The sequence below is a fragment of the Solenopsis invicta genome, chromosome 16, assembly GCF_016802725.1.
Source record: "Solenopsis invicta isolate M01_SB chromosome 16, UNIL_Sinv_3.0, whole genome shotgun sequence".
Taxonomy (NCBI): Eukaryota; Metazoa; Arthropoda; class Insecta; order Hymenoptera; family Formicidae; genus Solenopsis; species Solenopsis invicta.
In genome coordinates, this window is record NC_052679.1 from 10,572,254 (window position 1) to 10,589,783 (window position 17,530).

Below are 17,530 nucleotides of genomic sequence, written 5' to 3' on the forward strand. Positions count from 1 at the left end.
TAGGCATTAATTTAAAAGTATATACAATGTATTTTAATCTTGATTTTCCGCCCGTTAGAGATGGGGGAAAAGGGTTCTGTATTGATGCTGCCATTTTAGGTGCACAGTCACGTGCATCCAATCACGTAGAATCCACAAATGTCCAAACTCTCTACTTCTAGGGACTCTAGAGAATTTGGCGGATTGGTGTTTCAGAAACCTGGCAATCCTGTCTATAACGCAGGTTAACGCAGGTTAACGATCTATATTAAAAATGATTAAAAATATTAAAATGATATTAAAATACAATCTAAAAAGACGCTAGGTTATATGTATATATATTTATTTACATATATATTCTTTTTATAAAAAGGAAACGTAAAACTGCGAGGGAAGAAACCTTGAAGTCAACAGTAGAAGAATCAAAGAGGTTAAATTACAGTATCTTTAATTGTTGATATTAAAAACGGTATTTTACTCTTATAGACAGCCAAGAAAGAAGAAGTTAATGAAGAATTTTAAAAGATTATCATTTGATGTTAGATCAAGTAATTATTGAAATCTAGAAGGTAACAATAAGACAATTTAGATTAAGAATCAACAACACATGCACATCAATTGTTAGACAGGATACCACATTTATTTTCTTATTCTCTTCATTATAATGTCATACGTCGCAATTATTTATTCTAAATTTAAAATATCACTTTAGTATCAATTTTGTTTTTAAACATAATCAAAAATATCTATCTTGCAAATTATACCAAATGTATCAAGGATTATAACAAATATGATGGAAGATCCTGCAAAATGTGAAGATACTGAATCTAGCAGTACAATTCCTGTGTGTTCTCAAGTGAATCAAACATGTACCGATACAAAATCTTCAATAGACAATAAGAATACACAGGTTCGTGTTATTCGGGGTACGAAGAAATTCAAAACTGATAATGATCTTGGCAATGTTGAAAAAAAGGGTACGTTGATTACATATAAATCAATCATTTGAAAAACAAATTTAAAAAATTTTACTTTTAGTGAATTGAAAAACCATCTAGTTTTTACATCTGAAAATAAGACATGTAAAAAGTGCCACATTATTTCATACATACAAAATGAATAAAATATATCACTTTTAAAACTTATTTCTGAAAAAATTTTGTAAACTTTAACTTATACTATTTCTCAAATGAAACAAATACTTTTGTATATGTAAAATGGGGTTTTCTAATTAGAAAATTCTGCAAATATAACAACTGACTTTTTAAGAATGTTATAAAATAACAGATTATATTTCATAAAAGATATTTAACTTTATTATTAAAAAATATAGAATCCATAAAAGAATTCATGTAACATTCGATTTTAATATGCTAAAGTGATTTTTTATCAGAGCTGTAACTGCATAGGAACACGGAATTAGGAGGTCTGAAATGAAACTGACCAAAAAATTGTCAAACTATATTTAAAATTTTTTAAAGCAATATTTTTAACTTTTTGTCACAGTGCTCTTAAGTTTAAAGATACTAATATAAAATATTGACACCAATACAAAACGTTAAAACTATAACTCTACTTGATTTTTATAAACTTTCATGATTTTTATAAACTTTCATGATTTTGCTTTAGATTAATTGAGTCATTACTAAGAGTGTTAATTTTCCTGTCCAAATATTTCTTATTTTTCTCCTTTCTATTGCTTTTAGGCAATTAAAATTAATTAAGAATTATTTAAGATCAACTATCAGAAGAATAATTATCCAATTTTCTTATTATATTAATTAAATATAATGATAAAATATTAATTCTATGTGTGATGATCAATAAATTTGCTGAAATAAATGTCAAGAATGTTCAATTAAAATAATTATTTTCATTTATTTACATTAATTTTATGTGAATAATATTGCATATTTTTTGTTCACACAAAAATTATTAATAAACAATCTAAACAATTGTAGAGTAATAACTACTTGAGTAATAACTAGTTAAACATTTCAATGTTATCTAATAAAGTTAAAAAATTAATAATTTTTAACTTGGTTAATTTTAAATGAGTTAATTTTTAACGTCAATTATTTTTAAAATACACAAATTTTAACTTATTAACTTTTTTAAGTTAAAACATGATACATATAAAGAAAGTTATAGAAGAAAAATTTCAATTATAAAAAATTTATTTTATATAAATTAAATCTACAAATAAAATACTAAGTTTGTTTGATAATCTATATTATAATTGTTTTATTATTTAGACTAATATAACTATAAAAAATTTAGCATTTTAATTTAATATAAATTTTATATATATATATATATATATATATATATTGCTTTCACAAATAACTTTTAATTTAACTAAAGTTAATTTTAACGCAACTAAATTAATTAATATTAATTTAGTTAATAAATTAATATTAGCTACTAGCTTTAACTTAATTTAGTTAATATATTAACTTACTCAATTCTGCAATTATATTTTTTATTTCCTAAAAGATAAGGGACTGAAAAATAAAACTTCCTAAGACATATGAAAAGCTAATTACAGCTCTATTATTAAGTATATTTTTACAAAAATATACTTAATAATATAAAGAACTCTTTATAATATAAAAAAAACACAGTCACGAACTTATAACTGTAGCTATGTAAATAACGGTTTTATGGAAATTTAGGAAAGAAATACTTAATTAACATGGTTATATTGAAGGAAATATATGTATCTGTCTCCTCTAACTCTAAATTTTTAATATCTCAATTTTGACTTAGGTTGTTTTTCAAATGATTGATGCATATTGTATAACTTATACAATAAATATTTAATTCTCGATATACAATATATTAAAATTAAATAATAAAATTTTTATTTAAACACAGATGCGAAAGAGGAAGAAACAGCAGAAGTTAAAGTAAAATCTCTCAAACGTTCCTGTGAATTGTGGTCTATGGAAGATAAAAATACTTTCTTTAAAGCGCTCAATGAGTATGGTAAAGATTTTGATGCGCTGCAAAACTATTTTCTGAGTCAAGGCAAGAAGCGAGGACTCTCTGATGTTATGATAAAAAATAAGGAGCAAATTCGACATTTTTATTACAGAACATGGCTGAAGATATCAAAACTACTTAAATTTTCAGATGGTTGTTATAATATCTATATTAATATAAAAAATTATACAACAAAATATATTTGTTTAATATATAAACACACACGCACATACGCACGCACACACACACCCACCCACACACACACACACACACACACACACAGTAAGGTCATACAATTTTGAACACGATATTATATGAAATGTTAGGTATAAATCTGAATGCAAGAACAATTTCGAATAATGTTTGATAATATTATTATTTTTCTTTTTGTTAATTTCTTTTCTATTATTATGAAATACTCCTACTTAAAAAAATGTTATTGTGGTTTATTTCTTATTGTAGTTCATTGTGGTAATATCAGTAATACAAATTGTGTCATGTTATGTTTAGAATTGTACTTATCGCAGTATTTTTGTGAATAATGTTTTAGAATAAAATAAATCATGACTTTGATCACGTCAACAATAATTTCTTTTTTATTTTTATTTGTTAACTAATTTGGATTACAAACTTTTTAATTATATTAGAGTTTAAATGTTTAATTGTATTTTGTATTAAAAAAATAAAAATACATGTTAAGAGTTCAAAATTATATCACTTTACTCTATATTTTCTTCTTAATATATTGTACAGATAATATAAAATGTATGATTGTGTGATGCTCATATGTTCTTTTATATATAGATGTCAAAAAAACAACCCAGGAATTATATGGATTAATAAATTATGGTGAATTAAGAAGAAAATTACCTCGTATTCATGAGAAAGTTCAGTTAAGGTTGAATGAATTGGTATATTGGGGATCTACACAAGTCAGACTTAGAGGAAAAACTATGAGAATTAAAACGCCAATATGTAGAGCACTTAGAAAGTTAAATCAGTTAGAAGGTATCTGGAAATTTTAATATATTAAAAAATTGAAAATTTATATATTTTTTAATCAATTTTCGACTTCAAAGCGTTGTAGCTTTATGAGACATCATCGTACAAAAATTAACTCTTAAACAGAGCATTGGGATTTGGGAGATCCCCATGAAATTTTAATCGTTTGTTGAGTTAGGACAGAATAAGAAAGAAAGTTCAAACTAGGAAGAAAAAAAAGTTAGAGTTCTCAACTACCAATTGCTACGTTGATCAGCTTTATTGTTCAACTAGAGTAAACTGCACGGAAATGGTTCTTTTTTCGTCATATTTTTCTTATTACATAATTTATAATTTTAAAAGAAATAATTTTTTTTTTTAAAGTATCACTTTAACTATAAAACGTGGTATTATAAAGTTCCTAAAAGTTTTTTGTATGAAGAGATGTATTATAAAATATTTTTTAACTTGAAAGCTAAAAAAGATTTATAGAAAAAAAAGAAAGATTGTTATGTGCTTGATTTACATAAAGTTTTCGAAATTTCTTAAAGACTTTTCTATGTAATTTTTCATGAAATGTGTGAAAATCTCAAACGTCTGAGAAAATCTGGAACTTCTGTTAGCATTAAAATGATGCTGAAGTCGTCAGTTTTACCGATGAACTCGGCTTACGTACAATTTAACGAAACTTGAACAAACTTTTACATACTACTACATCAAGATTTTATGTATACATGTACACAATTTATCAAACATTCTATTTTCTTAAATTAAGTTTTTTGACATAATTTTAACGATTCAATATTATTCATTTATTCTACACCTGACTCTTTATTTCGCACAAATAATCTGTATAACGTTTCTATGAAATCTGTAAATTGATGATTTTTGTCGTCATATTAAAGTAAAAATCGCTAAAAAAAAATCTAATTAAAAAATTTTTTCCTGTTTTTGGCAAAAAATGGGCCAGAGTCATATACATTAGCGTATGTATTTTAATTCTATAAAAGGAAGTATATTTCTATAAAGCCAATACGAAGTATAACTTGTTTAATGAAATGGTATTTTTATCAGAATACAGACGATTCCAATATCGCCTAATATATCTTTATGAATTAAAATATAGTTTAATATATTTATAATAATAATAATATATTTGTGCACAGTATTATTATTTGCGGTAGATAATCATATGTAAAAAATGTTGACAAATTCTTTTTATTAAAATTGATTAACTAACTTTCTAACATATTTGTATTTTACTTCAGATTGGCAGGAAGAAATTAAATTACCATCTAGAATAACAATAGAACTGCGACCGCGTAACAACATGGCTTGGTGGCAAGTACAAGCAGCATCCATGAATCCGAGAGTTCGCACGCTACTTCCCATACAGAGACGCCTCTCAAGTTTATTAATATTTTTACAACAGCGATGGCGACTTGCGAAATATACTACGGTATCTTTACATCTACTCAATTGCATTTTGATTTTTATGTTGTTATTGTATATTTTTTTTTTTATTTGTTACTGTATATGAAGGATTTTACAAAAATCAAGCAAGTCTAAAAAATTAAATTTTTAAGAAACAAAAATTTTTCATCTTTAAACTGTTTATTTGTATAAATATAATTTTTTTTTGAACATATAATAGACATAAAAACAAAATTGTAGGTTTTAATTACTATTTTGAGAACTCATTTAAAACAAAACAATAACCCTTGACATGTTTTTCCTAAGAATTTTATATTTACTATTTATTCTATAATATTTTTATTTATTTATTTTTTGTATCATTTATAATGATAAAGGTGAAGAAGAAAAAATAAGGAAAAGGGGAGATAAAATGATGAAGTGAATAAGATGAATTGTTAATTTTTCCAAATTAATAACAAGTGACCAGCTGATACTTAATTCATTAGACTCTTAATAATAAATATTCTTTACTTATTAATATATATTATCCACAAATTGGTCGAATTCAACTTACTATTATTCATGAACATATTTAATTATTATTTTTCTGTTAAATGTATATTCTTTTCCAAATTTTTAAGTCCTGAAAAAAGCAAAATTGTGTAATTTCAGCAGGTATATGTGTGTGTGTGCGTGCGTGTGTGTATGTATATGTGTATATATTTTATTACCTGCTGAAATTACGAGCACGCACACGCACACACACGCCCGCATACACACACACACAGAGAGAGAGAGAGAGAGAGAGAGACAGACAGACAGATTTATATTTCCCATTTTCTGTTTAATTCGGAACAAAACTGTTTACAATGTGGCGCTGCTGATGGAGAATTATTTGGCGCTATAATCCAGACTTTTTTTAATAGATTTGTTTGATTTTTGTAGGATACTGTATATTTTCAACTATGTACACTAGTATTGATTTGGACATTTATTATAATTCTTAAATATTACACAGGCAATAAGAAATATTGAGTTATGATTAATGTACGGAATGACGCCATCGTAATTTGTTTTGTGTTTGTAATAAAACGCAACTGATTAAAAGTATTTAAATATTACTGGACAGCAGTCAAAGTGTATCAAATGGTTCTGTTGAAATAAATAAACATATGTAATATGATTTTCTGGAAAAAGCAGTTTCCAAAGCTCATGTCAGGCTCTGTCATTTTTAATTGTTTACGATTAGATATATTTTTAAATTATTACTATGACAATGTAACATGTAAAATGATAAAATCAAATAATTTTAAATTGTAATTTAAAGTGTTTGAGCTTTGCACGATTAATAGAGTATACGAAAAATCCCGAACTGCTTGAATAAACCTTAAAATCAAACCTTTCTGAAAAAAAAGTTTCAGACAAAAGTTGCAGAATTTAAAAAAAATTATTTATTGATAACATCAGTTTGACCTTGGCGTCGCCACGACTTTTTTTAGTGCAGTTCCTTATTTCTAGTTGCAGAATTTTATAGTTGGTGTCAAGACCTTTTCACAAAACACTATAATGTAATTATTTTTTATTAAATATTTTTCAAGTCATGAGAGTTGAAAATTACAGGATCTATTTCACTTTAAAACACAGCTAAGTTATTATTCATTGTTAGATTTCTCTCAATAAAAGAAGACGCAACAATTGCGTCATTTAAAATTCCAGCTCATACATAGACTTTTTGTAAATTCTGAGTATGTGCCTCTTGCATCCAATTATGATTTTTATCTTTCCAATATCTGCAATTATGTCGATTTATATTTCTGGTTAGCTCAAAACTAATTACATCTGAAAGAAGACAATGTTAACTACAAATAGAGGATTTTTATCGATATTTAACATTTATTCTTTTGCAAAATTCTATGTAACGATCAAAATCCTAAACGGGTCTACAAGGATAAAATTTCTCTTCTTTTTTTTTTAGAATTCTATTGACTTACATTTGAGCAATGTTATATTATTGATTGCGATTGATCTTATCCTACAATCAGGATGAGATGAGATGATCGTACGTCATCCCCTCCTCTTCCGTTCTACCAATCACTTATATATACTATCTTTTACAATCACGTGCTAACGGTCCTGTAACTTTCAAACTTATAACTTGGAAAGTACTTAATGAAAATAAACTTAAAATTATTATAATGTTTTGAAAAGCTCTTAGCATCAGCTATTAGATTATGAAATAAGAAATAGGGTGTTACATTTAAAAAAGTCAATGTAACTTTGACCTACTCTTGATGACGATATCTATGGGCAAATTGATATCATTAGTAAATAGATTTTTTTAAACCCTGAAACATTGATGTTTTTAAAAATGCTTTGTTTTTTAAGAAATCCGAGAGATCTGAGATTTTTCATCCACTTTTTTTTTAAATAATCTGTTTTAAATAACCTGTTTTTTTTAAATAACCGAAAATTAGCTCTTGCGTAAATAAAGGCGTAATTCCGCACATTACTTTAAACATTAAAATGAGATTATATAGCGTTAAACAGACATAACTTGCATACATAAACAAACTTTATATTATTTTATTACAAAAACTCTATAAATATTATACAAAATAATTTTTATAAGCTGAAACGAAAAAATATCAAATAGAAAATAACAATATCTTTAAATCAAGAGAATTAGAATGTTTTGATGCTATTACGTAGTATTATCAAAATAATTCTGTTTTTTTAGATTTTGTAATATGGAAATAAAAATATTTTATTGAAATTTAAACTTTTATCAAATTTTTTGAAAATTAAATTATGTAAGCAAGATTTTCATTGTTGTATATAAATTTTTGATTATGAAACAAGGATTGTCAAATAGAATATATTAATTTTAATTTGACACTAAGTTTTTTCTGTGTACTTGTAGTGCTCCACTATAGAAAATCTTGTTATTAACGACGTAAAAGAAACTTGTTTATTACGAGTTGCTCCACCAGAAGGATGTAAAATTGCTTTACCGATGGTCAATCTTGGAGAATATCTTACCAGTAATAGCGTCAGCTTGAATTCATATGAAAAGCGTCTTGGCCTAAAAAGTTCAAAGGAAGATTTGTTGGGATCCGTTCAATATTTAAAAGGAGTAGGAAAAAAAGGCATTAAACGATATAAATCGGATAAAAAGATCTCAAATCGTACTGATGAGAATTGTACGTTACCGGATATCAGTAGCGATGTGGACCTTTTGGAAACGGGAAGCAATATATATGAAAAACCTGCAATTATAAATAATACAGAGAAATCATCATTGGAACATCATTCAGAACCTAATAGATTTCCAGGTAGAGAAACTATCGAGAGAATTCGAAAGGGTTGGAATGTTGAAGAAGCGAATACGATTACTGTGGGCGATCTCTTTTTAATGGTATGCGACGTTACGTTTATTATTATATGTATAAATATATTTAAGGAGGTATTTTCAAAAATTTTTGTTAAGATATAAACTGTTTACAAAATTTTGAACGCATTTTTCTCCAAACGTTTTTAAAATCGATACTATGATAATTAGTCTCGTCTAGTTTTAATCCATTTACCTTAAAATTTTTAAGAGATATTTACATTTTTTTCTTTTGTTCAACCTACAATGAAATAAAAGTTTTAACTTGTTAATTTTTCTGATAAAGAAATTTTTGAAAAATAGAATGTTTTCTTAACATTTTATCAGTTTTGTAAAAAACAATTTTTTTATGTTGGTTATTGATTGAACGCGAACTACATTTGTATAGATTAAAATTTTTTTTCAATTTTTTTATTCAAATAATTTTTGCATTTTAAATCATGACAACAGTGAGAGATTTTTCAATACATTCATATACACTCGTCAACAAAAAATAGGGAACACCGACTTTCCAGACACCAAAAATTAGACTATTTTCAAATGGCTGTAGCTCGGTGAAAAATCGCAGATAAAAAATAAAAAAAGCATTTTGAAACTTGAAGTTTCAACTTTAACGCTGAATCGACAGATTTTTAAAGTTCTTTTAACTTCTTTGTCTTATGCAGTAAAAAAGCACACCTTGTTTTGTTCCTTAAAATTTCGTATTTTTTACATTTTGTAGCTCGATAAAAGAATTTTTTTTGAACAATTTAAACAAAAAATGAAAAAAGCATTTTAAAGCTGGAGGTTTTAACTTTCATGTGCTATCAATAGTTTTCAAAAATTTTCTCAGTTTCTTAGTGCTATGCTCCAAAAAAGATACACTGTTTTTTTCTTTAAAATTACGTACCTTTGACAGTCTGCAGCTGAATAAAAAATTTTTTCTGGACAAATGCAATGCAAGTACCATAAAATATGACATTTTCTTTACAAAATGCTTTTTTTTTTAATTTTCCTACGATTTTTTTTGACCGACTTACAAAACTTCGAAGAAACACATTTTTTACAGTACATCTTTCCAAAAACTGATATTTACCATCGACATTAGCATTAACCAATGTGTAGAGGAGAAGAGGGTAATATGGCACCCATTTTCATTTTATTGAATCATTTTGTTTATAATTAATATTTTCTATTGAAACTTGAACGATTACATTCGTCAAAATGTTGTTTGACAGATTCTAGGCTCAAAATAATGAGATATTTATTATTTAGGACGTGATTTATAAAAATCTAATGCTCTGCATAATCGGTGGCAAAAAAAAAGTGGTTGTAATATGGCTATCTATAAGAATAATTTAAAAAAGTTAGTTTAGTTTAGAAGAAACACAGTATCTTGTTACAAAATTATGTATTTTTAATTTTCCATTGTTTAGAATTTTTCTAATATAGAATTTTCTTGCGTTCAGTAATTTTAAAAATACCATTAGAAATTTAGTTAGAAATGTCATTTTATCCCTGTTTAACATTAACAAGCATAAAATAATGTTTTTAATGTGTCTAAACACCGCTCTCTAGAATGACGATCGATTTATTGAAGAAATATTTCAATATAAAAATTTTGCTTAAAAAGCCATATTAATAAAATTCCATGTTATTGTTTTGTATAACTCAAAATGTGTATAGCTGAATAAAAAGGTAAATAATAAAAAAAAACACTCAAGTGTATGTATATTCGTGTGATAATACACTCAAGTTTAAGAATAATGAGAAAGTATGAGTAATTAAAGGTTAAAGGTGAAAGGTCTAAACCTTGAAAAAGTTTAGAAGTGCTCAAAAGTAAAAATGCCTTATAACAATTGTCACTTATTATGTATTGTCATATTAATATCACTAAAAAACGGCAGGCTACTAAATGAATAACTCCATAAGCAATTGTTAGAATACGTCATCTAATAACGGAGATAATAGGGGTAACCATATTGTCGACAGTAGCCATAATACCCTCTTCTCCTCTACCACGTGGTGGTTGCTAGTCGGATTTTTGCACATCGTGTGTGTACGTGTGCGTGTGCGTGCGCGCGCGTGTGGCGCGTTTTTGGGACATAGCATTGAGAAGTTGAGAAAATTTTTGAAAACTATTGATAGCATGTTAAAGCTGAAACTTCGAGCTTTAAAATGCTTTCTTCATTTTTTGTCTACGATGATTTTTTACGGAGTACGAATATCAGTAAAAAATGCACGTTTAGCTTCAAAGTTGCGTAACTAGGTAAAAAAAAATCGTAGAGACATTTTAAAGAAAGCATTCTGTAGGCAAAATTTTGTAGTTTATGAAACTTTGTTTGAATTGTTCGAAAAAAATTCTTTTGTTGAGCTACAAAGCATCAAAGATATGAAATTTTAAGGAACAAAACAAGATATGCTTTTTTATTGCATAAGACAAGGAAGTTAAAAGAACTTTAAAAATCTGTCGATTTAGCATTAAAGTTGAAACTTCAAGCTTCAAAATGCTTTTTTTTTTATTTTTTATCCGCAATGATTTTTCGTCGAGCTACAGCCATTTGAAAGTAGCCTAATTTTTAGTGCCTGGAAAGTGTTCCCTATTTTTTGTTGATGAGTGTATAATTTTGCTAATAATGTACAATAATTGCAAAAAATCTTTTAATGTAAAAAATTGATAAAAAACATTCAAATATTAAAGACTAGTTATTCAAAGTTTCAAGTTAATGGTTCATATTTTTTTCCAAAAAAATCGTTCTTAAGAAAAGACAAAAATCTTATTAAAAGTAAGAATACGCTTTTAATGTAATCTTATCAAAAGAAATAAATTCGGAATTTGCTTATACATTTACACTTTATTATTAGAAATGTGTTTTCTAATTTTCTAAGTTTAACAGTTTGGCCGTGAATCAAAGATTATACTTGAATACTGGTGGGATTGGGTGCCTAATGAACAATACACGACTGAATCGACGTCATCGAGTATTATGCGTGACAATAGTCTATGTTTGGTTTTACAAAAGTTATTGTCATTAGCAAAACACAATTATGGCACAAACAAAGTAAGACGTAACAAATATTTTGCTTAATTTGATATAGAGCCTCTCGGATTGCATTTCAAGAGCCAGCTTTTTTAATGCTACAAATCTCTATTTAGGTATATGATAACACATCGGGAAGTAGTGAAACAGTAATCTCATCTCGAGTCCCGTCTATTAAGGAATCTACATTCAGAAGACCTCTTATCCCACAAACGTATCATAAGATTGGTACAGCTGACGCATTTAAGACACAACTTGATGTAGGTATTACTATGGTTGTGGTCTGATTTGCGCTCAAATCGCTATTGGTTTTATTCTATTCTTATTTATGCCTAATAAACAATAAAAATAAAATTGTGCCATCCCTCTCTCTTATAAATTAAGTTATTTAAAATTAAGTTAAATTAAAAGTTAATAACTAATAAAGTTAAAATTAAATTTTTTAACTATTAACTTTTTAACTTTTAATTTTTCAACTAATTACTATCCAACTATGGTATATACATACATATGTATATTACAGAAATTTAAAACACGGTTTTGTAAACGAGGTAGAACAGTGAGACAGAAAAGTCTCGTTATACAAAGAGTATTACCTATTGTATCTGCACCGAATATGCCATCAGAAAATTTGACAACCGACGCTAGTAAAATCGCCAGTGGATCTTCATTATGTCAAATGCAAACTGATGAGACACCGGTAAATACAAACGAAACTCAGAACAAATCTTTCTTGGACGCTTTAGAGACGAGTGGAGAAGCAAAGAATTCCAATTCAATTATTACCAGTGCTACCCAAATTCTTAAAGAAGGTGAACATCAATGGTTAAATAGTGAGGTAATTAATAATTAGCATATTTAGATTACAAGCAATATAAATATAAATAATATACGTTTTCTGTACAAATAATTAATATCGATAAAACAATTGAATTACAGGTTGCAGATTTTTCATTGAGCAGTTTCTTAGGACAACTTGAATCACCTATGAAAGGCTCGCAAAGAAGTCAAACGGGCGAACAAATTATAGAAGATACTCGTCCTTCTTCCGATGTAAATATATAATATTACATTAAAGATGTACATTTTTTTTATTATGTTTTTTTATTGTAGCCTGAATTATAATATTATTTCAGGTTGTATCACACATGCAATGTCTTATGGGAGAAAACAGTGTGGACTACATGGCGAAATTTGTAAATCTCGCATCGCAAATGGCTTCCGATGAAAATAAAAAATAGGTAAATTAAGCAAGATTAAACAAATTTAAGATTAAATAATTGAGATTAATTTATATATAATTTATATTATAAAAAAACCGTTCATTTTGTGTTAGAAAAGCAAAGAACATTAATGATTTGTCATGTATTGCAATCAATACAGATATATAAATATATAAATATGTGCGTGCGTGCGTGCGTGCGTGCGTGCGTGCGTGCGTGCGTGCGTGCGTGCGTGCGTGCGTGCGTGCGTGCGTGCGTGCGTGCGTGCGTGCGTGCGTGCGTGCGTGCGTGCGTGCGTGCGTGCGTGCGTGCGTGCGTGCGTGCGTGCGTGCGTGCGTGCGTGCGTGCGTGCGTGCGTGCGTGCGTGCGTGCGTGCGTGCGTGCGTGCGTGCGTGCGTGCGTGCGTGCGTGCGTGCGTGCGTGCGTGCGTGCGTGCGTGCGTGCGTGCGTGCGTGCGTGCGTTTATATATATATATATATATATATATATATATATATATATTTATATATATCTGTATTTATTGCAATACATGAAAAATCGTTACTGTTCTTTGCTTTTTTAACAAAAAGTGAACGGTTTTTTTTTTAATCTTCACGCTCTTTTGCAATTTTTTTATAATTATGAATTCTGAAATATTCTAATATTTTGTATTCTATAATTTGTATAAAGTTGAAAACTTATAAAATCTGAAGGTTTTTTTTTAGAAAGAGTGAGGCCAAGGTTAGCCTTTTTTTTTAGCCCTCGAAAATGAACTCGGTGTTTGGTTTAATCGATAGTTTTTTTACACTAATTCCGAATATATAAATCTCTAGTTGATGCCATGCACCGTTTCAGAGAAAATGTGCACCAAAGAGTGGTCAGAAAATTGATTGTTTTCAATGTAATCGCTCGCAAAGTAATCGATTGTCAATTGTTTTGCTATTTGTTTTGCCAAAACAATGTTGTGGTCTGTGCGATCTCACACATGTGTTTCATTATGTTATGATCTTTATCCGAGAGTACTTTTTATGAACTTGCGTTTAGTGTATCCATTCTTGAAGGCACCGAAACTTTGGTGCACATTTTCTCTGGAACGGTGTATGGCATCAACCAGAGACTTGTATATTCGGAATCAGCATGAAAAACTCTATCAATTAAACCGAACACCGAGTTCATTTTTGAGGGCTAAAAAAAGGGGCTAACTGCCTATAGAAACTTAGCCTTATTCTTTTCGTATAGATTTAAAATACAAAACATTTTTTTTAAATAAGATTATGAAATTGTATCAGATTTTTTTTTAATTCAATACCATTATTACACATCTGTATTTATTACATTTTTGCAGAGATGCATACAATGTATATCATAATTAACAACAAATTTAAAATTGAAATACGGTGCAACTATAAATACGCAAAATGATAGATAAATGAATAGTATAATAGTATTGCATCTATTATATTTTACATTAGTTTCTTTTCCTGAAGAGAAACCATTATACAGGGTGTCCGAAAAGTCCGAAAAGTCCCTAAACTATTTTGAAAACTAAGCACTTTTGAAAAAAATGTCTCAGACAAAAGTTGAAGAGTTTAAAAAGATCTGTTTACTAATTCAGTTTGACCTTAGATTGCGTCGCCAAGATTAGGTCAAGGTTATATCAATTTTTTTAATAAAACACCCTATTTCTGATTCTAGACTCTAATAGCTAATGCCAAGGGCTTTTCGAAACACTATAAGGAAGTTTATTTTTATTAAAGTTTATTTTTATTAACTTTCCGAATTATCAAGTTTGAAAGTTAGAGAATCACTACCATAAGCATATAATCATAAAAGATGTTATGCAAGTGATTGGTAAGGTAAAAAGGGGGGACGTACCCCCACCTGATTAATAGGACAAACAACCAATCACAGTTAACTTAATGAGCGATTAGTACTATTGATGCATCCAAACTAGGCTGAAAACCAGATAAGCTAAAGATTTCTCCTGTTAGACTTATTCAGTTGCTACACATCTTTCTGAAACCTGCGAGTTAAAAATACTTACTGAGTAAGAGTGTATATCTCTTTTGTCTTGTCTTATATACAAGTAACAGAACTTTTCAACCAAACTTGTAGAAATGAATACAATGGTATAAATCGACTGTTATTCGTAGTATATAACGTTTTGAAAAAGATCAAGTGAAACAAGGTAAACCTATAATAGCAACAAATTATGATAAAACATTAGCTTTGTTGCAGTCTTTTGTTGAATATCCGCATAATTCAATTCGCAAAGTTGCACAACAACATGACGTCGCTTGTATGTCGGTTCATAAAATTCTAAAAAATAAATTCCATTCATATAAGATCAGTCTAGCACAAGAACATGTGGAAACGATTTTGACCGTCGCATGGAATTTTGCAAAAGGATACCGTTAAATATCGATAGAAATCTTCTATTTGTACTTGACGTTGTTTTTCAAATAAAGCTATTTTTATGCTTTAATTGGGAATGTATTGGCGCCATCCAAGATTAAACTGATATCAGTAAATAGATTTTTTTAAATCCTACAACTTTTATCTGACTTTTTTTCAAAAATGCTTAATTTTCAGGATAATTTACGAGTCCGAGACTTTTCGAACACTCTGTATATTATCCCAGCAGTCAGAATTATCGATATGCATCATTATTGAAAAAAAAATGGCTTTTATAACCATTTTATATTGTTAAACAAAAGATCTTATAGGTCATAGCTACTAGCTAGATTTTTATGTTGATATTTATTGTATAATTCTATATACCTTTTCAAGTTTATGAAATTGCGCGCCGAATAACTTTTTGATCTTAAAACAGTTCTAAGTTTAATAAGAATTAGTCATATCACAATATTAAATTGAAAATCTAGCTATGACCTATAAGGTCTTTCGTTTAATGTGATATTTTCACATACGAGTCTATATTTATTTTTATTTTATATCAATTTATCAATGTTTCTTATCTATTTATATCAGTATTATCTCTTGATCTTAACAATTATATTGTTTAAAAAAAAATGGCTATTTCTTGAGCACAAAAATGAGAGTAATCGGTACTCGCGTACGCGCAGCATTTTGGACGTTGAATATAATTCTGCTTCCGAAATTGTTTTATGATGTCACAATTTTAAGAAATTATAATTAAGCTTGTATATTATATTGTAATATTTTTTGTGCTAATAAATTACAGTTGTTTTTTAACTATTATTTTTATGATGAGTAGATTAGTAGAAACAAAGAAATATTTTTAGTGAGAAAAAGTTTGATTAAAAATAGAATACTAAACAGGTTAATACAAATGAAATGGCCATTTTCAGTATTTTGAACTTCCCATCCCTATAGATCACCTTTCTTCATGGCGGATACCATGTTTTTCTTTCATACAGAGGACGGGATATGTACATATACATTGTGTAAAAAGTATATGATCTACATGTAATTTATTGCATACAATCTTATTTATATATTGTACTGTTAATCATAAAAGTTTGCATTAACGCCGGGATGGAAAAGAAAGAAATTCGTATAATTTACTTGTACGAGTTCAAATTTGGTCATACTGTAGCCGAGGCAACGCGTAACATTAATACTGCATTTGATGACGATATTGTAAATGAAAGAACGACGAGGCGTTGATTTGAAAAATTTTGTTCTGGGGACACAAACCTTGACAATTTGCCTCGCGGACATGCACTTTCCGTTATTGATGACGTTATTTTGAAGGAGATGGTTGAAACAGATCCGATCTTAACAGTTTGAGAGATTATCAAAAACTCGAAAATTATTAAACAAGTTGAAAAAAGTAAAAAGGTTAGATAAATGAGTCTCCCATGAAATTATACAGAGAGAGACAAATTGAGACGTTTGGAGATCTGCACTCTTTGCAATTCCGATAGAAAACAGATGGAATTTTACACAGGATTGTGTCTTGTGATGAAAAATGAATTTTGTACGACAACCGACGTTCTGCGCAATAGCTAGATGTGAATGAGGTACCAAAACACATTCCAAAACCGAATCTTCACCACAAGAAAATCATGGTGTCTGTATGGTGGTCTAGCAAAGGTATTGTTCACTATTCTTCTACCAAACGAGGTGAGGCTATAAATTCTGATAAATACTGTCAGGAAATTGCCATCATGCACCAAAAACTGCACGCAACAGCCAGCATTGGTCAACAGACATGGTGTGTTGCTGTTGCACGATAACGTTAGACTACACATTGCAAAACAAACAAACAAAAAATTGCCAAGTTGAACATTGAAGTTCTCTCTCACCCTCCTTATTCTCCACATTTCACCAACAGATTATCATCTTTTCAAGCATCTGGATGCGTTTTTGGCGGACAAAAAATTTCAATGAAGAAGGAAGTATGAAAAATGCATTTAAAGAGTTTATCGATTCACGCTCTCCAGATTTTTTTGGAAAAAGCATTAATGCACTTGAATTACGTTAGCAAAAGTGTATTGAAGTAGATAGAGACTATTTTGATTAATTATGTAAATTTGAAATTTGAAAAATACATGTTTTAACTTTATATTTA

The 17,530-nt window shown here is 28.3% G+C and overlaps 1 protein-coding gene across 4 annotated transcripts; it reads left to right on the forward strand.

The window, feature by feature from the left end:
- The first annotated feature begins 79 nt into the window (after positions 1-79).
- Positions 80-17,530, forward strand: LOC105206890. Of its 4 annotated transcripts, none has more exons than XM_026139959.2 (12): positions 80-233; positions 353-956; positions 2,857-3,117; positions 3,769-3,972; positions 5,214-5,404; positions 8,282-8,776; positions 11,626-11,790; positions 11,886-12,029; positions 12,293-12,607; positions 12,709-12,822; positions 12,906-13,010; positions 14,318-17,530. In XM_026139959.2, exons 2-11 carry the CDS (start codon positions 770-772, stop codon positions 13,008-13,010), a joined length of 2,181 nt encoding a protein of 726 aa, XP_025995744.1. In that variant the 5' UTR covers positions 80-233; positions 353-769; the 3' UTR covers positions 14,318-17,530. The 4 variants fall into 4 exon arrangements, with proteins under 4 accessions (XP_025995744.1, XP_025995746.1, XP_025995745.1 ...); XM_026139961.2 differs by having other exon boundaries at positions 83-548; positions 757-956; XM_026139960.2 differs by having other exon boundaries at positions 83-956; positions 16,374-17,530.